The 22,843-nt window shown below is 33.3% G+C and overlaps 1 protein-coding gene across 1 annotated transcript in view; it reads left to right on the forward strand.

The window, feature by feature from the left end:
- The window catches only part of LOC140447689 (serine/threonine-protein kinase OSR1-like), a 186,302-nt gene that overhangs the window by 89,456 nt on the left and 74,003 nt on the right, over window positions 1-22,843 (forward strand). The window contains exon 4 of the mRNA XM_072540486.1: window positions 13,161-13,379. Within this exon, the coding sequence (XP_072396587.1) occupies window positions 13,161-13,379 (219 nt within the window). The remainder of the gene's footprint in view (window positions 1-13,160; window positions 13,380-22,843) is intronic.

The following is a 22,843-nucleotide window of genomic DNA, read 5'->3' on the forward strand; positions in this document are numbered from 1 at the left end:
AATAAGACTGATCATATTTTGTTAGCCTTAGTTTAAGATTTATGTTAATATGTGGATCTAAAAAAGCCCCCTCAGTTTTATAAAGCTATTCCAGCCGTGGGTTCTGGAATTTATTTCTCTATCCAGCATCCCAAGTATTTGTATTATTTGCCCTATTCTAGCACGGTCTTATTGACTATGAATAGTAGGGGTGCATTCTGTTTTCTCTGAATTACCATTGTTTTCTTTTGGTTGATCCATATTCCAAAATCCTCACCTGTTTTGCTAAATCGGTCCAAAAAAGGCTGTAAACCAACATCTGTGTCTGCTACCAGTACAGTGTCGTCAACACATCTTATACTGACTATCTAAACACCGTTTACATTTACGCCTTTGTTAAATTTGTACTACAACGCGCGCCCTATCAGATAAGATTGTTGGGCATGAAATAAGTATTAGATAACATCGAGGAAAGCTGGGAAAAACTCAAAAATAACATAACTAACGTAGCAACAGAATCACTTAGACAGAGGAAAGTCACGAACACATCATCATTTTAGCTTTACAACCCTGTGTGAGTCCTAGCCTCCCCAAGAATGTTTTTCCAGTCGTTCCTATCGATCGCCTTCCTCCACCAAGCACGTATTTCCATATTTCTCATATGTTGATCTACACATGTACTTTTGATATGTTAGTGTCATGAACATTAACATATCAAAAGAGAAAACCCCGTGAATTAGAGAGGAAGTGAAGACAAAATGTGAAGAAAAGAATAAAGCCTTTTTATAATACAGAACACAATAAACACAATAGACATACAATCACTACAAACGAATCAGAAATGAAACGAATACTTTAGCTAAACAAATAAAAAGGGAACATTGGCGAGCTTCTCAAAACAGATAGAACACGACTTCCACGGAACACAAAAAGAAATATGGAGAATGGTCAGAGGACAAAGAAAAGACATGAACGAATAATAAAAACGAAACACATTCAGAAGGAAACATGGGCAGAATACATTCGATCTCTATTTGCTAAAAGCGGCGATAATGAAGCACCAATACCAGAGGTGACGGCAAACGAAGAAATAAATATTGGGAAAAACGAGGTAAAGAGAGCATTGAGGAAATTAAAAAACAGAATCACCGAGAGAGGACAGAATACCGAACGAACTCCTAAAGGACGGAAGATCAGATCTGACCATACAACTACTAAAACCAATCCAAAAAAGGGAGACAAGTCGGATCCGGAAAATTACAGAGGAATTAATTTATTAAACACAACACTAAAATTAACAACCAAAGTGATAACAAATAAATGAATAAAATTATAACACTAACAGAAGAACAACAAGGTTTTAGGTCGGAAAGATCATGCACTGACGCTATATTTATAAAGAGGCAAGAGCAAGAGAAATCATTACAACAAACCGGCATATCTGTTTCGTGGACCTTAAGGCATTTGACCGAGTCAAATTAAAGGACGTTATCCACTTGTACGCAAGAGAGATACCTGCTCCGAAGGTCAAGACTGGTAAGAGTCATTGGTTAAATGCCTTCCTTTTCAGGTGAATTGGGGTATTTGTTTTAAAAATGTCTCTCATCCTTCCATATGCCGCACATCCCAACGTGATTCGTCTATTTAGCTCGCAGGTTTGGTTGTCTCTGGTTATTCTAATTTCATGACCCAAGTATGTGTATTTATCGATTAATTCTACCTTGTTGTTATTGATCTGTATCTCTTCGCTGGGAACGAAATTGGTCATCATTTTGGTTTTCTCGAAATTTATCTCCAGCCCAGTTTCTTGTAGTATATCATTCAGTTCTTGGAGCATGTCTTTGATCTCTCCCAGATTATCTGGCAGAAGCACGATATCGTCCGCAAAACGTAGATGGTTTAATCTTTCTCCATCGATGGATATTCCTTTCTGTTGCCATGTTAGTCTTTTAAATGCATACTCAAGAACGGTAATGAACAGCTTTGGTGACATGGTATCAACTTGCCTGACTCCCCTTTTTATCTTTATTTTATTAGTTGCTGAATGTAGACTCATGGTAAGACACTTTTTTAGAGCCTTGTAAATTTCGTCCAAGGAGATTTCTGGGATATCTTCGGAACCCTGATTTTGAACCTTCCTCTTCTGATATTCAACTGTTGCTATATAATGTCTCATAGAATGATTCCACAATTTGTAACAAATGTTCTCTGTTTGATGTGATGTTGCCATTTCTATCCTTGAGTTTGACTACTTGTTTATTTCCATTTGTGAGTTTGCGTCTCATTATTTTCATACTCTTATTTTCCTCAACGGTTTTGGTGATTTTCTCATCTTTGTATTTTCTTAGGTCTTTTCTGATTTCTCTTGATACTTCCTTGTTCATTCTGTTTATATCGTCGTTACTAGAGTTTTCGTCGCTTCTCAGTATTCTTCTTTGTTCCATTTTTTTCTGTGTTTCCAGACTAATTTTTTCTTCCTTCACGTTTTTTGGACAGCATTTCTTTTGAGCTTCTGTTATTGCTTCTACTATTATGTCATTTAGGATGTTAATATCATTTGTTGATGATTTTTCTTGAAGGAATTTACCGATATGATCTTCAAAATTTTGTTCGTTGTTTGGATGTGTCCATATGTTTACTTACGTACAGTCTATTTCTAAGAGGTTCCTGTTCAACTCTCTAATTAATTTTTCTGTAGTTGTTACATCTTTCAAACAGTATATGACCAGTATATTATTTTTAGTATATTGGAAGTTTTCTACTATTGGGTTGTGATCGGTACTAACATCAGGGCCAGGAAATATTTTTACGCTTTTCATAGCATTTCTGTATCTGATTTACCAAGATATAATCAATTTGATTGCATATTATTCTATTGCGTGTATGTAATGGAAAAGTCCACGTACAAAGTCTTCGAGGAGGTAATTTAAACCAGGTTTTCCTTATTACGATTTTATAGTATTTGCAGAACTTACATACTAGGTTTAAAACAGTTATTTGTCTATTTTGGCATTAATTGCCTATCTTCTTTGGCATCTTCATTAGTACTATCTAGGTCTTCATACAATTTTTCGAGTTCATCATTTGTTTTTCGGCGGAAGCTGTATACCCTTGAATTATGTTGACGTTTATGGAAGCTCCTCTTATTTGTATTATTATACATATGTCCGCCAAAGGCACAAAGTTTAAGATTGTTTTGCTTAGTTCGTTGTTTAGTATTATGCCGACGCCTCTATAATTCTTTTGATCACTATTACGCTAATAGTTAATAGTAGAAGGCATTTTCCATTATTCCTAACTTGTTACCGTCCTAGGATGCGGAACCCTATGATGATAAAATAATGTTTGATAAAGTAGCGAGTAGCATCTTATTATTTACTAGGTACTGATAAAGGTAGTTCATAATTAATACACGGGTTTTTTATTTTATTAAATGCTTATCGACTACTACAATGTTACTATTATCTCTCTACTTCCGGAAGTAGGTGCTTCTGTTTATCCAGAATCCTACGTATTTTTAAATTTGAAGTATTTTCCCTTGCGTTTCTGCTATTTCTAAATTCACTTGTATACTCTTATGTTGATGGTTAGTTTATGATTGCTGATGTTTTACAAAAAAAAATTACGGTATTTCAAACCAATGTTTATTATTAGTTTCAAAATAGATTTTCCTAAAAAATCGATGTGATTAATTTTTACAATTCTTGTATGTGAGCAATGTGTTAAAAATCCGAGTATATATTTTTAAATGTTATAAACGATTTTACATGCATACTATATACTTATTTCTTTCTCTGAATAATCTACTCTTAAATAAATCTGTTTGTGCCTTACTAATTGCTGTTGATCTATAGTCGTGTACAATTGTTTGACCCCTATTTCAATTGAATTAATTAGTTATTTGTTTTCAATTTAAAACTGTACCATATCTTTTTAACACTATTTGACATTTAAGTCAAGATATGCAGTAACAGAATAAAAATATTTATAATTACATTGTATGTTAAACAAATACATTGATATAAATAAATATTATTATAAACATTGTTTTCATTTTTAAATTTAAAAATTTTGTTCGTTGTATTGTTATATATGAAATATTTTAAATATTTTTATTTTTTATGATATACAGCATCTATCACAGCGTAGAAACGCAAAGAACTATAATATTTAACGTGATACCGAATGTTAGGCTTTTAAATACAATATACAAAGAGCAGCGTCTTTCAGTATCGGCAAAACCGCTATTTCTTCTATATAGTTAATAAATTCATTCAAAATTCGTGAGGAACTATATATCTATTGAGAAAGGAGTTTTTATCGTCAAAAACTATTCCGATTTTTTGATTGGGTATTCTGTAGTTTTAGGATTTTGTTTGAAAATCAACTCTTTCGAGTCGTGCGAAATTTAATCAAATAGTGACACTATTCGAAAAATTTAGTTATGGGAATACTTATTCTAAATGTTGCTTACGTTGAATATCTGTGGAACGTTTAGAACGGATATTAAGATTTATGCCGCTGTTGAAATGTAGTCGGGGAAACAATAGGATTTACTCACAAGAAGAAGAGCAAAATGCAAAGAACCTAGTTTATTGGAAAATAAGCGGAAAATTATTTTAAAAAACGTTTGAATACCATCGAACGAACACAATTTGCACACCAAAACTTACCCTGGTACACAATGAGTCAGATAACAATGCCGTAGTAGCACAAATACAAGCTCGGCTAAAAACAAATAATTTTTTTCTCAATGAACAACTGTGTAAAGCCAACGAAATACAGAGATCGAACCTACAATAATTGAAGACAGCATTGAGGTCATTTGTAGTCTGCTTAAAAGTGAAATTTCGGATGCACAAGAGGATATAATTACATTTAATTAAAAACAACTAAATAATGGATGACTTAAGGGACATTTAACGTAACAAAGGCGAAAATTTTAAAACGCGCAAATAAAAAGGTGTAACAAACTCAAGGACCTATTAGAACAAAAATTAGAAAGACCAAAGGAGCGTGGATAGAGGAATTGTACAAATACAGAAAACATGATCTAGTTACTTAATAGCCACAAAAAAGTTAAGGAAATCGCAGGAAACCGTAAATCCTCATCATATTCCAAGATAGCAGATTAAGACACTCCTTGATACACAAGAGATAAGAAGTATGGTCAACCTATACTTCTAATCTTTTTGGCAACGATACCCCCTTTGCTGATGTGCATTTAAGCATATCAAAGACAAAGATCATGATAGTGGATGGGCTACATATACTCCATTCGCTTAGCTCGGGCATATTTTGACAGATTCATTGTCGGAAACCTACAACACAACAATTCCTACTTCTCAGTATTAATAGCTCAAGTCTCCTACTATTGCAGACTTCTTTCTTTAAAAAAAGAAGAATTATTCTAAATAGTGGAAGTGTATACAAAACCCATCAAATTTTGGGTAGTATATATTTAAAAAATATATTTTAGTTGATATAATTTAACATAACTATTTATTACATGGTGCAGATAAATAAATATTGATTGTCGGTAATTCGCAAAGTTCTATTTTATTTACTATTTAGTTTGCTTACTATTGATATTGGCTATGAGTACGTGTGCTTGGTTGTATAGTAATTTTCAGCCACTTTTAGGCTGTCAAAAAGTAACTAACTTCGCAAAAAAATAATTACTAAATTCACTAGACAGTTCGGACTGGGAATAGCGAACAGAGTATAACAATCATCCACACGTAACCTCGATTGATCGGTTTGAGGTTGTGAGCTCATATTTCTGTCTGGGATCATTGATCAAAAATATAGGGTCACTAGAGGAAAAAATAAAACATATATGTGAACTAGCAAATATCGCCGTAGGAAAGATGGCCAAAATATGGAAGGACTCTTAAATTTCATGAACTCTAAAAATAAGGTAGATCAACTGCTTAATATTCCCAAAACTGACATACGAATGTGAATCTTGGACCCTACAGTCGCTGAAATGTTATGTTAGAAAAGAATGTTACGCATTACGTGGACTAACCACAGGACAAACCATTTAATTTTAAATGAGCTAGTAGTTAGATAACGACTCTCCAGCAAAGTCCATCTCTAACAATTTAAATATTTTGTACATGTTATGAAAGCAAACACAGAAAACATGGAAAGACTTCAAAACCTTATCCAAGGGTAGGTAGAAGAGCCGAAGATCGCCAACAAGATGGCTCGACCAAATTACAGGAATTTACAAAATAGCTATGCATGAGTTAAAAGAAATAACCAGAGACAGAGATCTTTTGAGACGGACAATACACGATATCACGATGACTACTACACTCCTTCCGGGAGGTCGGGACTGAAGAGAGAGACCCCGTTTGGTAGCCATTATCAGACAGACACAAGTATAATAATTTCAGAAATATACAAGGCTATGAAGGGATTAAAAAACGGCAAAGCAGCTAGACCAGATAACACATTCTAGCCAAAATATTTAACACCATCTTTAATAGTAGATATATTCCTCAATATTGGCTAAAATCTAGTTATCTAGATTCATGAGAAATCCAGTGCAAAAAGATGTTATGAGTACTAATCCGTAAAAAATGCTTAAATACGTGGAGAGGCTTTGTTTGTGCTATCAATTTTATTACAGGAGTGTAGATACCAGCGAAAAGACGTTTATCCGTATTTTGTCCTCCTCCTCCTCATTCCTTGAACCCTTGTGAGGGCGTGGTGACTCTCTAAATATTATCGGCTTGCTGCCTCCATTGGCTGCAATCCTGTGCCATATGGACGGCTTCATGTAGGGATTTTCCCACCGGAGTTTTCATTTGGTCTGCCCATCCCGTTGGAGATCTTCCTCTTGATTTTCGGCCTTCTACCTTTCCTTCTACTACCAATAGTTCCATAGTCCCTGTTCTTCTAGCTATGTGGCCGAAGTAAATTAGGTATGCTCGTTTTACTTTTTTAATAGCCTGTCTTTTATATAAAGCTCTTCTAGAATTGACAGGTTGGTTCTATGTTCTGTCCAGGACACAGCCTGCAGTTCACTTTTAGCAGTTTATGATCTGATCCACAGTATGCTCCAGGCATACCTTTTACATTTAATACTGAGGTTTTCCATCTTTTCCGCACGAGTATGCAGTCGATTTAATTTTTATGTTCTTAATTTGGACTAGTCCATGTCGAGAGCCTTGTTGGGTGGCGTTTATAAAGTGTATTTGTTATCACTAGATTGTTTTTACTGGCAAACTGTAGGAGACGTTCTCTTCTGTTGTTTTTAATGCCCAAGCTAAACGACCCGACAATATCTCTCAAATGTGGTTAATTTTCAGTTTTTCCGACCTTGGCGTTAAAGTCTCCAATAATATATACTGGCTATTTTTGTGGGATTTTCTTCAAGATGTTTTCTATGTTGTTGTAAATGTCATCAATGTCTTCATCTGGACATATATACCTGAATGACATGAAAATTTTCTGGTTTTGCTTCTAATGTTATTTTTATGTCTATCGTTTATTGTTTCATATTGCTTGATATATATCGATATTCTATTGTTTATAAGTATGGCTACACCATTGTATCCTGTGTTTTCAGATCCTGTTGTATAGCGTGGTTTTTTGTTTTAAAATGTCCTTGATCTCTCCAGTGTGCTTCTGCTAGACCACATATGTTTATATTATTTGCCTTATTAGCTATTTCTCTACTACGAGAAGTTTTCCAGTTTGGAGAAGACCTCTGACGTTCCATGTCCCTATATTAATCGATTTTCTACTTTGAATCTTCTGTGTTGGGCTTTTCCTTCCAGTCACCCATTTACCACAAGTGGTCTGGTTGCTCGCGCGTTCGTACCCGGGGACCCATTTCACACTGTCTGACCCGGAATCAGGACGGCGCCGGTCGCTACTCGGATCGCATGTCATGTCTTCTTTTTGCGTTACGCTATTCATTCATTTTCATAGATGATGCCAAAGCAAAACATTTAAAAAAAGGTTTGAGCTCCCAAGATCTAAAAATTATTCTGTACCTCTACGAACACCAAATAGTCATGGTACAATTGAAAATATCAAACAAAAACTGTACCAATTAAACGTGTAGTCACACAAGGTTGTGCATGCTTTTTAACATGTATTCTGAGACAGTATTACAAAACTCACTCGAATACGCAGAAAATGGCATAAGAGTGAATTGTGAAAAAATAAGTTTCCTAAGACCTCAATTTCAAAATATGAAATAAAGTAAATAGAAAAAATAAAAAAATAAAAAGTAAATAAAGTAAATATATTCCACTCTTTTGTATGCGTTGAGCAGTCTGAATAGACTTGAAGCATTTTAAATGCGGTTACATTGAAGAATTTTGCGAATACTTCGGACTGCTTATAACGGTTGGATCATCCTCCGTAGTGTCTGGAGTTCCAGGATGATTACCAGCCGCCGCTGGAGAAGATAAACGAAGATTCCTTTGTTCCATCTTCTTATAAATTGAGAAGTAATATGATTTCGATTGACACCGACGAGAGTTTCACCGGGGGCTCTGTTGTCAACAAAGTGCTACTGGTAATATAGAGTACTTTAGCAGTTCAAAATTTCTTACATTTAATTATATATATCTTACATGAAAGGTTTATTAGTACTCTATGCTCAGAAAGCACCTCGCTTTTTAACAGAGATGTCGGTTCCTCAGGCCTCGATGTGTAATTGAGACTATTCTTTTCAATGCATAGGAATACTGACAGAGCGTCGACTCTGTTCACGGATTGCGAAATAATTCTAAATTCTTTCCAGACCTTTACTTATTTCGACAATCACGTTTAAATAGCGAAGCTCACTTCGTTACCTCTCGCGACATAATTCTTTCGCCCTTCGTACCTTTATTTATTTCGAACGATTGGTTTAGCGACAAAGTGCTGCTTCAGCTCGTTCACCAATTCGAGGAATAATTCTAAGTCCGCTCGGGCTTTTATTTATTCCTGACCGTCGGTGACCTATCGGAATACTGGCAGTTCAACAAGATGTGAAATAATTTTAAGTCGATCCGACTTTTATTTATTTCAAACCAATATCTGTCTGAACTGTTTATCTATACGAAATAATTCCGTTTCCAGACTTTCCTTTATTTCGAACAAAGGATAGTCGAAGAGGCAAATGTCGGATTCCTTTACTTCTTAATGTTTGGTGATAATCTCAAAGTCGTAAGACCTTGTATTTATCTCCAGCAATTAAAAGAGGTATGGAACCGTTTTTCGTAACGAAGTCTCGCAGTTCGATGATTATTGGTGTAGGTGAGAAATAAAACGTAGAGTTTCGTAAAACGGGCTGCTCGGCTAAATAGGTCTAAATAAGGAGGACGAATACAATCGGAGATAATAAACCTTGTTGTAATTGGCAGGTCAGAGTGACAATCTTCGCTGTGATTGGTCCACTCTAACGACAATACCACCAAAGTTTTGCTTCGAATGTGTAGATAACGTGAGCTGATTGAAATCATTAAATAGCGGAAAATTGCATATCAAGACAGAAGAATTTGTCAAACTACATATAAATGTAATGAAATACTTATTATATTTGATGCAGAATAATATTATTCCCGTCTCCAAGACGTCGACCTGAAGCAGCAACATCATGAGTTTATGTTTGACTATAATATTCAGTTGGGACAAATGTCCAATAATATTTTGTTATGATTTAAAGAACATGCACAAAGAACATAAACATTAATATTGTGTTATGATTTAAAGAACATGCTAGTAATTTTAGCTGATATAGCTGATTTACCGGCAAATTTTTATTTAAGATCCACGCAGGGAATTTAAAAAAATCCTATGGCGATTTTCAACCCAAGACGGATTAATTACTTTATCGTTTTAACACTATCCGTTACTGTCACTTACGGGTTAACTTCCTTAGTATAAAATTTGTTGGTAGCCGTAGCATGCTTATTACAATTGGCTACAGAAAAAAGGATAAATATCAAAAGGCAACTGAAGTTATAATGCGTGATTTCTACATGGATGACTTAATATGATGACAACTACTACAAGTACAAATACGGTCGAAGAAGCTAGAAAGTTAAAAAGGGAAATAAGTAGTATTGTGGATTCCGGATGTTTTCCGTTAAGAAAATAGGAATCAAAAAATGATCCCGAGGTTATTATGGATGTTTCTAATTCGGCAGGAGATATGACATTATCTAGCGGAAGATCGCATTAATAAAACACTTGGTCTATTATGGAATTCAAAGGAAGATTTTTTGCGTTTTGGTATCACGATTGGTACAAGAAAAAATAAGGTAAGCAAGAAGATTATATCGGTCATAGCTCAGATATTCGATCCACTAGGTCTAGTTAGTCTAGTGACGGTAAGGGCAAAATTAATAGTACAGCCATTGTGGCAGAAGAAATTTGGATGGGATGAATCTTCACATCTAGAACTTTACTCATCTTGGAGTAAATTGGGAGATAAAATTATAGCTCCAGAAGAATTGAAAATAAATCTAAAGAAAAATTGATGTGAAAAAACCAACTGATGCTAACGGTACGCATAATGTATATTTAGCTTGCTCAAAGTCTAGTGGCTCCTTTGAAGTCCGTATCTTTGCAAAGACTGGAGCTATGTGCTGCTCTTTTAAGAGTAAGACTAATTGAAGAGGTAATTAAATTCTTAAATATTAGATTTACCAGGGTAAGATTGCGGACTGATTCCACTATAGCATTGGCATGGATACGCGGAGAACCGTGCCAATGGAAAACTTTTATAGCCAACAGAGCGGGGGAGATTCATCACTTAACGGTCAGAAATTAATCCAGCGGGTGTTTTGTCTAGAGGAATACCGAAACCGAATCAAGGGTTACTTTGGAGAAGCTGCCAGAAGTTAAAAAGCGGAAACTGGCATTTTCTTCATTTATGCTACAGGACATATTCGAAAAATATTCTGGTCTTAAACGATAAAAAAACGTAACATGTTGGATATTTAGATTTTACAAACATTCTCAATTAAGAGGGGAACAAAGGGTTTAAGTAAATTTCCCTCAATCAGCAAACAGGAAACAGCTTTGAGACGACTAATAATTTTATCGCAAAAACAAAGTTTTTATGAAGACTGGAGAGCTTTGAAAAAATCGAAAAGAGTTTCGAAAAAAAATCACCTTAAATTCATTCTTGTACATCTTATACTTCCAAAAACACATAAATTAACAAGGCTTATAATTCAAAACGAACACTGCCTAAACTTGTATGCGGGTGCGCAAACGTTATTGAATGTTGTAAGATTTACTTATGACCTATATCGGGCCAGAAGTGTGGTTCGGAATATACTAAGCAAGTGCGTAACATGTTTTCTGACAAAACAGTTATATCTCAGACATATACATAATGGGAAATTTACCGGCAAGTCGCAAAATTCTTAGTAAACCTTTTGACACTGTGAGGCGTTGGCTATGCAGATCCGTTTCATATAGAAGCTCATACAGTTAGAGGACAAAAAATGATTAAGGGGTATTTTTGTTTGTTTGGTGAGCTTGCAAGGGTTGTCATTTAGAGTTGGTCAATGTACCATTTCTAACGTACCAGAAAGCTGTGGATAACTAGCTATAGTTTAAAGAGTACTTTTCTTTTGTTTGATATATTATTTGTTTACTTTGTTACATTGTTGAATTTTATAGTATCGGAACTTCAGTTATGTTGAAAGACTGTGCTTTCAGGGCGGTGCGGCATGTTCGCTGCAATTTAATTGTAATCTCCTAGACCGCCCTGCCTGCGCCCAAACGAGTTGCCTCCTAGTGGCACAGTTACTGGTTTTCAGTTCACTTGCTGATTTCACCCAATAAGACGGTCAAACATACAGTCCACAACTAGTTTATTTTATTTCGGAGCAAAAGCTGTACATACAGCCATTCCAATATTATATTATATGAAAAGTCATTACTATAACTTTTCTGGATGGAACTATGCCTTAGCGGTTAGCGGATAATATCGATGAACAAAATGATTCATTGGTTACCTAGTTGTGCCTACTTTGCGATAAACATTTTTTTCTGTGGGGATTATTCTATCGACAAAGAAATTTATGCCTTTCATTTCATGAAAGAAACTTTCATGAAATCGCACTTTATAAGAACTACTACTGAAGGTTACCGAAGTTTTGAAATCGATAACGACAATGTTGAAACTTAAGACGTCATTTTAGAATCGTTTCAGAATTTGTAAGGCTGAAAAAGGTGACATTGTTAAACTATTATTAGTTGAACGAAGCAATTAATGAAATATTTTTTTAATGAATAATTGTTTCATTTTAAAGTCAGAAATTCTCGTTATTTATTTTTAGAATTATTTTTTATTTGTTTTACTACCTTACCAGACTGGTGAGTATCAATGTTAATATCAAAAAAAATATCTAACAGATGTAATATTTTGTCACTGTTTTAATGCTAGTAGAAAAAATACAGATAAGTGCCGCCATACTCGCCATGATCCTGCCAAAGTTATGATAGAAATTGGCTAATATGTGCGGTGTTTCTTAAGAGGTACCGGTTTTATATTCACTTCTTGATTTCAAATCCTGTATATGTAGGAATTGAAAATGTATTCCAAAGATTCTCTAGAATTATATTTATATATAGAATCTAGAATTATATTTACGACCGGTTATTATATATATATGTATATATATATATATATATATATATATATATATATATATATATATATAATTTTTAAATTAATAGAGTTCTGTGACTTTTTTCAAAGGTTCTTAGAGTTATGTGACATGTTTATTTTTTTTTCTTTAATTTTTTTTGTAATAGTATAAACAGAAAACTAAAAATGATTACCAAGATCGACTCTACGAAGGCAATAGCAAAGCAAACCATGGAGCCGATTTCACTTAGTATAGCTCCTCTACATTTATTTGTTCGGAATCGAACTGTAGTTCTAGTATATATAATGTATACATTTAATTATACTTACCATAGATATATGCAGAGGAGATGTCCAAATGGTTCAGTGAGATTATTACAAAATATTTTTTAATACAATGCATTATTCATCATCTGTGAACTCTGATATTTAAAATACAGTCATCGTCTTCCTTTCGGATTTCTAGGATATAGAACTTTTACAATGACCACATAGATAGATAACCCCTTAAATCAGTTCAACATGAAATAATAAATATTTTACTATTGTTACTTGTCTTTAGGTGTTGGCGCTACTGCCGTTGTACATGGTGCCCTCTGCAAACCCCGAAACGAAAAGTGTGCAATTAAAAGAATCAATTTGGAGAAATGGAATACATCTATGGATGAACTTCTCAAAGAAATCCAGGCTATGAGCAGCTGTAACCACGAAAATGTTGTCACTTACTACACGAGTTTCGTGGTCAAAGAAGAATTATGGCTTGTTTTGAAGTTATTGGAGGGTAAGTTTTTAGTTTAAAGGCACATCTATCAGAATTGAGATTATATTTTTACATTAGAGAATAGTACATTAATAAGTCATTTTTATTTGTAAAAATAACTAGTATCAAAATCTGAACTGGAATAAATTTCCTGACGACTTCAGTATTCCAGTAAATTCCATTTAGAACTATTATTCTTATTCTGAATTATTCGGAACCACAATTTACAAACCAAACTCTTGTTCTTTAAAGAAATTCTCATTTTAATACAAAAGTATGGAAGTAATCATTATAGCAATAAAATTTCGTTATGATACCGATTGCGTATTATCTTAGAAACTGTAGGCCGAATGTTTCAGTTATTCATTTCGATTAAAAATAATGTTCCTGATTTACAAAACAAAGCAATAACTGTTAAGCCCTAATTATACCACTACTCGAATAAGTAGTACTTATGCCAATCTTCGTGTACGTCGCGTCGGTTCTTTTTTTATATACAAAAATGGAATTAAAACCAATTTATAAAAAAAAAGGAAACGCAAAGTTGTCCGTTTTTGAACTGCACATGATAAAATAATCAGTTTCTTACTTAAAAGACTTGATTGCATGCGCGACGTATTATTTTACGTTTATGGTTATGGTAAGTATACTACGCTGCCACGTACCGACATTAACAAGCTTTATAACGATTCTGCAAATAATTAAATTTATTTATAAGGAGTATTTTATAGTTTCTTCAAACGCTGGGAAAAGAATCGTTTACGAAGTTCTTTAAAATTTCGCTGCGGATTTCGCTGAGTTCTGTAAATTTCTGTAAAAAAAGGATATCCGAAAATTATTATGCGTTGAAGTTAATGTTACCGTAACATTTATTACTCAATTCTATGAAGTATTCAACAGAGTGACTGGTTGCAATTGCTTACGCGTTTTTAAATTTTGTACGCCGTAGAGGTTATTTAACCCTTTTTTGCCCAAATTAAGATTTTTCAAAAAAAAATTTTTTTTACATGTATCGATTTAATAAGATAGCTTAAGCACAATTTTTTTTTTAATGTTTCCGCTACAAGGACTCTTTTCCCAGATATGGGACTTACAAGTCCCGTCAGGAATTAGGATAGGAGATTCTGTCAGGAGATAGCGATTTCTGTTGCTATAAAAAAAAAGCTAAAAATCAAAGCTTTTATTATGTTTTATAAATGACTATGAATATGATGATTGATGACTATTTTTTATGAATGTGATGAGAGAGCAAAAATACGCATTATTACAACTTATTATGCAAGGCAAAATCAGAGGAAAGCGAAATGTGGGAAGACGAAGAATATCCTGGCTTAAGAACTTAAGGGAATGGTTTGAATGCACTAGTGTAGAACTTTTTAGAGCGGCAGTCAACAGAGTCCGCATAGCCATGATGATCTCCAACCTTCGATAGAAGATGGAACTTAAAGAAGAAGAAGACAAATAGGCACCATAAAATGAACACTTTGATTGAGGTCTAGATTCTATTGCAAGTGAGCTGCAATATTCACATCTTCCCCTATTGGTGGTAAAAACAGGCCAGTGTTTTCCCAAATTTCCCAATCTGACGTCATTCAACGCGCTGTAATTATACTTCCTCCTTTTGTTAGGTGTAGATGACTCCAAACTTCGGGAGCCTCGCTTCTTTGCTTCAGTGGCGAATGTTAAAAGTCCCATAGCAACCGATCTTCTTGCCTCCAGCTGACATTTTTTCGAATAATTCATTGTATATAATATATGATTTGACAAAGGCAATGTCCAACATGCCCCAGAATAAACGGTGCCACCATTTACGTGATTTTCTATCTACACAGTATGAACTACGTAGTTGGTCGGCAAGATCAACGCCGCCCATATTTTTGTTGTAGTCTTCCACAACGCTGGGGCATGGTAAGTTTAAAATCGAACCATCCCTTTGTTTTCTGGAAACATGTTTTACTTCTGACCCATGAAAGTTAGTTGCAATGTTAACTGCTCTGTTATCCATCCACACAAAATAACCAATGTTAGTATTAAAATAGCTATAGTCAAAATCTCCGCGTTGCAATTCCTTTACTTTTAAATTTCGAGGCAAGTCCTTCCTGTTCTTACGAATTGTACCACATGCTAATGTATTTTCTAGTTTTAGTCTTTCGAGTAATTTTACGCCCCTAAAGAAATTATCAAAATAAATCTTCCTTGATTCCAGTACATCTTGGTTAATGATAGGACTACTCTTTCTCCTATACCATGGTTCTCGAATTCAATCTGCAATTTTTCGTTTTTGCCTTGATATAAGTCAAACTGCAACATAAAACCATTTAGGTCTGCAATAGATCATAATGTAGTAAATTGTCTGTTTAGAGTATCTATCATCGGTCGAATTTTAAGTGCCTTTTGTTGGAAATTTGCTGGTTATCGTTGACATGTAGATTTGCTCATATCATCTCGAAATGATTCCTTGACATGGTTTTCGAAACAAGGGGCACATGTAAGTCTTGTGAAGTATTCCAGTACATTTTCCATGAGGAAAGTTGATGGTACCCCATTAGAAAGTTCAGCCCGATAAAGGCCAGTAAACTTCCTTTATATTCAGTATCTTGTTGTTCTGCACTGCATACAAATTACTTTGATAGGTAATCTTCTCCACAATATCTCCGAGTAGTCTAACAAAAACATCTGTAGGTGTTGTGCATCCTGCGAACTGTGGATTCACCGCTCCTTCTTCTAAGTGGTAACTTTGAATATTTTCGATGACATCTTTCTTATGCCATTTCCGGTTAGCTTCAAGAGGTTCAACGCTTTCATTTAGTTCGTCTTCAACCACAGCTTCTCCTAGTCCTGATTCTTCAATCTCATCTACATCATTTTCAACTAATTCACTTTCTTCAGCTGCAGATGGACCAACATCTCTTATTTCATTATCGTAATCAGAATTGCTGTCTTCATATTCACTAATTTCGACATCATCTGGTAGCTCCAGAATTTGTATTGCCAGTTCTTCTAGTTCCTTTTCTGATAAAGGCCTTTTCATATAATCCTTCCATTTACTTCCCATTCTAAAAGAAAGTAATATAAAAACATGTTTTGAATCCTGACGGGACTTGAGAGTCCCAAGGCATTTAGTAGTAATATGAGATGTAATTATCATCATAACAAAATAAATGTTTTATTGGTGCTTACCCTGAAGTGTATTGTGTCTAACAAATAAAATTCCGCAGAAACAGTATAAACAATAATGATAAACACGAATAATTGTGCTTGCAATGCTTGCATCAACAAACGTCCACCGGCAACAGTTATTGTTACAATAAATTCGATTACCGACGATTGTCAGCGAATACACCCGATGAAATATTTTCTTCAGTCCCGTCAGGAATTACGCCAACTTTTGCCGTAATAAGAAAATCATAACGATTTAAAATTTTGAGACTTCAGAGTCCCGTCGGGCAAAAAAGGGTTAAATATCTCTCAAAATATTTACTAATATCCAAATGTGTGGATTCATGTAAATAATTAGGTGAACGTCATTTTTGAATTTGGTGTGGATAACCATAAATAAATTGAAACATTCGATGTCTAGTTATCTCGCATCAAGGCGGTCTTTAAAATTATGCAGAAACTTTCCCAATAAACAAGAAATGTATTTTTAATGTCAGATGTTTCTGATAATAAAAACTAATTCATTTAAATTGGTTTACACATGCCACTTTAAGCAATCTCCTGTGTTCCTAATACATATTTCTAAAGTTTTGAGTTCAACTTTTTACTCGCTTAAAAATGCGTAGCGCCTAGTTTTCACAGCAAATTGTTAGCAACATAAGTTTGGGGAATAATTTATTATTTGATAACTCCTGCAATTATCTAGTAACACCAGAGTTATATATCAATTTTTTAAGGAGAGGTGCAGATAAAAATGTTAAAAATTTTTTCTATAGAGTATAGCTCCACTTTTTAAAATTATTTTTAAATATGTATAATATTCCATTAAATTAGAATCAATAAACGTCATTTCTTAAATGTATTTACTGAGTATTTGAAATTTTAATTCTCGTTTACTAATTGATGGAATGATTACAAAGCAAACATCTGGATCCAAATGACATCAGAATAATACAAGAGCTATACTGGAATCAAGATGCCTTTGTTAGAACAGAGACTCGTGATACCAAAGTCCTTAATATTCAAAGAGGCATAAGACAAGCTTGCGTTCCATCTCCTGTGTTAACTTTTAACTTGACAAGGAAAAAAATAAAGAAAAAAATGTATGCCTAATTTAAAATATCTATGTAGTTAGTAAAACAATTCCATGCTTTAATTTTATTTAACTCAAGATGACTTTGATATCGGCAGGTGTATGTTGATATACATTGTCAATGAGAGCAAAAAGTATACATGGGTATCTAAAGAAACAATGCCAATTTAAATACCTAAATTTAAATTCATTTTTGGAAGCATAGATTTCTTATCGCGGGCTACGGACGGAACGGTGGATCGTGCAGAGATATGATAAAATAACGAGTGAAACGGCTGTAACGACAGATCGCTGAATCGATTGATGATGTTCAAATCCACTTCATAGTTATAAAAAATATAGAAAAAATACATCTTAAAAACTCGTCACAGGATAAACAACATAACATGTATATTTTCGAAAATATGTGGACAGGACAGTTTAAAATTCTTGGTTGATTGTTATTTATGTTTGTAATTTTTTAGTTACCAAAGTAAAAATTCTGTTTTATTTAATTTTGTATGGGCTAATAATTGTCTACTTCCAAACAACAACATGAGATAACTGTCAGACTTCAGAGGAAGTATCATAATTTACATTTTGTAACTGTCATGTTAAGAATTACAGGGAAAACTTAGAAACTGACAAAGAAACTGTGATATTTATTTAATATGGTGGGAGATTTGAAAACATGAACAAGTGGAAATATTGGTATTGTATTAATAATTGGAAGATATTTAGACATTAATTATTTTTTAAATTTTATATATATATTTTTTTTAAATTGTGAATCAACTTTAACTATTACTTAATATTTAGATTTTAAAATTTGTCTGAAAGATTGCGATTTCTTTTTTTAAGCATTAACTGAATGTCTGATTTTTTATTAATTACATTAATAAAAATTAAATAAAACTGAATTTTTAAAAAATTATAGTAACCAAAACATAAATATAAATAACAATAATATCAAGAATTTTAAACTGTCCTGTCTATATATTTTCGAAAATGTGTGTGGTGTGTTTTTTATCCTGTGACGAGTTTTTAAGACGTATTTTTTCTATATTTTTAATAACCATGCAGTGGAAAAAATTTATTTGATTCAACATCACCAATTCATTCTCTGTAAAGTAAGTAATGCAATCTTTTAATTTCTGGATTGCTCCAGATAATAAGAATTAATTCACGTTTTAGATTTAAGTACAAGAAATACTTGATAAAGTTCAAAATATGTTAAGTTATTTTAGCGCTGATAAGCTGTTCTATTTAAAATTGAAAAAACTTATATGCATGAATTTTGTATCACTTTGTATAAATAGAAACAATCAGAAAGTTAAAACAAAACAGTCCTCGTTAAAAACTATTGAATGATCAAGAATAGCCCAAATGAGTAAAATTATTTTCAAAAGAATATACTTTTGTTAAAACAAAAAACACAAATTTCACATAAAATGTTTTTCTATATCTCCGCTGACACAATAAGATGTTTAACTCAGGAGTGTAAGTTGATAATACTTTATAAATCTTATAGACATTACACGATAAGTTACAAAATATATTAAGTATTTATTATATTCTTGTACAGTTCGATAAAACGTGAATTAACGCAAACAAGCAGTAGTAGTAATTGCTCATACTGTATATACATTCATCTTAATCAAACATCAACCTAAAAAGATCAATGAATACCGTTTTACAATCAAATCGCGAAATAAAATATTTTAATGATTATGTTTTACTATCAATGTACGCATTTTCAATGTAAATAATTATTTGAATTGTATAATAAACATTAAATCAACGTAAGATCTGATAAAATATGTACTTGGAATTTTAAAATAACTGTTCACTGTTACAATCGGTTTTTAATCAGTTTCCTTTTTAAATTATACATAATTTCATAAACGTGTTCATGGATACATTTATATTTTAAAACCAAGTAACTTTTTTATGAAAAGAAAAATCACATAATACCTAATAATTAACATACTGGTTAATAATGTACCTATTGTATTTGAGGAATACCTAAACGTGTATTAAAAAAAATTGAATAAAAGGAATTACCAGCAATTCAATAAATTATTTTTAAGTACAAATTCAGACAGTTTCAATAAAAATATAGATACTTATTTTATGCAAACCAATATGAAATGTCTACTGTTGTTACAAAGTAATTGTGGAGAATCTTGGGCTAGTATTACTTATATTGTTGAAATACGGAATATTGTCTTCGTCTCATTATTTTCAGTGTTCAGTAAAATTCATTTTATCTGGAAAGTTATACTTTATAGAAAAGTAGATATTCACCTACGAAGCATGTAAACGCAAAAATGCAGGGTTTAGCTCGAATACAACAACAAATCAAAAAGAAGCAATTATCAACAAAACAGACTGGCAACAGTAGAAGACGTGATACACGATATTAAACTAAACCAGTGGTACAAATGCTACATTAATTGATGAGAAAGTACTATTACTCAAAATCATGGGGTATGAGATACGCCAGTGATACCTTAGTGTATACAACCGCAGAAACTTGCTGTCAAGTGTGCAAACTTATGGATGAAGGCCAATATACTACAAAAAATTCGATCAAATGTTACAAATCGCATGGAATTGTGGCTAAAACTATGTAAAAACAAACAAAATTACAGACAAGTAAAACAAGTAGAAGATACTACGAAATATTTGAATATAATGACGTTATCTATCGATATAGAATTTAACCACAATGACCATAGTATTATGAAGATTCAAAGAGAAGTTCGTACGTACGAGCGTGTGTGTATTTTCTACTTCATGGTGTACAATACATGGTGAACTAGATTATTAAGAAGTAAACTTGGAACACCGATACACTATATTTAGTTGGTTAGGCTAACCTTAGCCAGGGTTTTAGACGTAAGGCACCGTTGCTCAGTCCTGGTAGATTATTATGCTCACAAATGGGCTCTGCCATAACCATAACCTGGTAGATTATGGACGGGGCCGTTCATAGAGATGAGAAACACAATAACGAGTGGAAAAAAGAAAAAGAGAAGAGAAAACTCTTAAAAAAAAGGGCGCCCCTGTTTTTAAACACAAATGGGATGTTCATAAAAGAAAGAGAAAAGTGCAACTATCATAAAAAAATTGAAAAATTCACTATATCAAAATATACACGGTTGGGATAAAGTATGGAAGTAAATATCTTGAAATATTAAATATAATATAGTATATATATATATTTACTATATAGTATAATATAGTAAATATTTTGTTACTATATTACTTCCAGTTTCACCGGAAATTACCTCAACTTAAATTATTTCTAATTCGTACATACCAAGTTTGCTAGAAAAAAATTGTAACGAGTAATAAATCATTTTACAGTTGAAAAATAGATAAATCTATTTTATCATTAAAGACGAATGAGAATGATAATTTTAAAAAATCTCTCAAATGTCCAAAATGCTCGCAGTTCACAACCTTACAATGTGTTTTAAGATGTTATTGTTGTGTATAGGTAACAATAGGTATATAGTTCGAATTTATATAAATATATTTATTTATAAGTTTACAGCACTATTATCTCTTATCAACTAAACTTAACTCCTAGAAGGTAGGCTTATATATAAAAGTCACTATGTACTCTAACATTCTGGAGTAGCCCACCTCTAATTCGTCTCATCGCTTGTCTGATTCGTCTCATCGCTTGTCGGGTCGAACTTTCCAGCGGTCTACAGTTCCCGACGCATCTAGCAGGACAGATCATTCTCGTCCCGGCCTGCAATCGTTATATGGGCTACGTAGAATGCATGTTCGTAACAATATTAAAAATGGTTCCTTTAAGTGAAAAAGATTGTATTGAAATTTTAATGATGATCGGCCATGGTGATCGTGTTAGAACTCATGTAGGAGTGTGTGATATTTTTAATGATTTGCATCCTGAAAGAAATCCTATATCTCGTTTATCGGTTACTGAAACATTGCAACGTTTTAATGCAACTGGGATGGTCAAAAATTTGATAAAAACTGAAATATCGTGAAATTATTAAACAAAACATTGCAATTGATTTAGAGGAATCACCTCAAACTTCCACAACAAATTTGGCACTAAATCATGGTATAAGTCAACGTTCAGTAAATAAAATATTAAAAATTGAAAAGTATCATTCGTATAAGATACAACTGCTTTAAGAATTGTCAGCCGATGATTTTGACCGACGGATAGGGTTTTGCGGACGACTGATGGACATTTTTAATGACGACGAACATTTTGCAACCAATCTAGTATTTTCCGGTGAGACAACCAGGTATTGGTCAAATACGAATGCTCGTTAGATTCATGAAGCATATACCCAGTATCCAAAAAAGTTGAATGTTTGGACGGGAATTGTCTAAAATAGGCTTATAGGCCCATTTTTCATAGACGAAAACTTGATTGGTAAATTGACTAAACAACCAAATTACTCCTAACTACCTAATAAATATACACTTCAACAGAATATTCAATCAAAAATTTTTTGATTTCAACAATCATATCGATTGGTTAGAGTTCTTGTTAATGCGAATTTTCCAAATCGACGGATTGGGTGTAGAGGATTTATAGAGTGGCTTGCTGGTTCTTCGTACCTCAACCTGTTTGATTTTTTCTTTAGGGTTAGCAAAAATCACGTGTTTACATTAGTCGACCAACATGCTTGCAAAACTCGAGACAAAGAATTATTGTTTAATGTGAAGTAATACGTTTTTTTTATTTTAAACTACTTTAGGTATCATTATGACCTCTGCAGTTTTCCAAAGGATAGGAACATAATATATTGTCTATGGGAAGTCTAAAAGATGCATTTATTAGAGTAGTAAGCTTAACTATATGGACTCAATATAAACGTTAAGAAGACAAAGCTTATGATAATTAGCAAGAAAAGAATAACAGAAGGTCAACTCTACGTCAACCAATCCCATGTAGAAAGAGTGGCGCACTACAACTACCTCGGCACCATAATAAATGAAGAATGGACCAACAACCAGGAGATTAGAGCACGCATCGGAAAAGCTAGATCCACCTTCAATCGGATGGGGGCCTTCTTCAAGAGTCACAACCTCTCGCTTGATACAAAAGTAAGAATGCTGCGATGCTACGTCTTCTCTGTCCTTTTTTATGGTGTTGAATCGTGGACATTGAACGAAGATGTGGCTATATCGGAGAATGCTTAAAATCTTGTGGACTGAACGTGTCACAAATGAGGAGGTCCTCAGAAGAATGAATAAG

This window comes from Diabrotica undecimpunctata, chromosome 8, assembly GCF_040954645.1.
Source record: "Diabrotica undecimpunctata isolate CICGRU chromosome 8, icDiaUnde3, whole genome shotgun sequence".
NCBI lineage: Eukaryota > Metazoa > Arthropoda > Insecta > Coleoptera > Chrysomelidae > Diabrotica > Diabrotica undecimpunctata.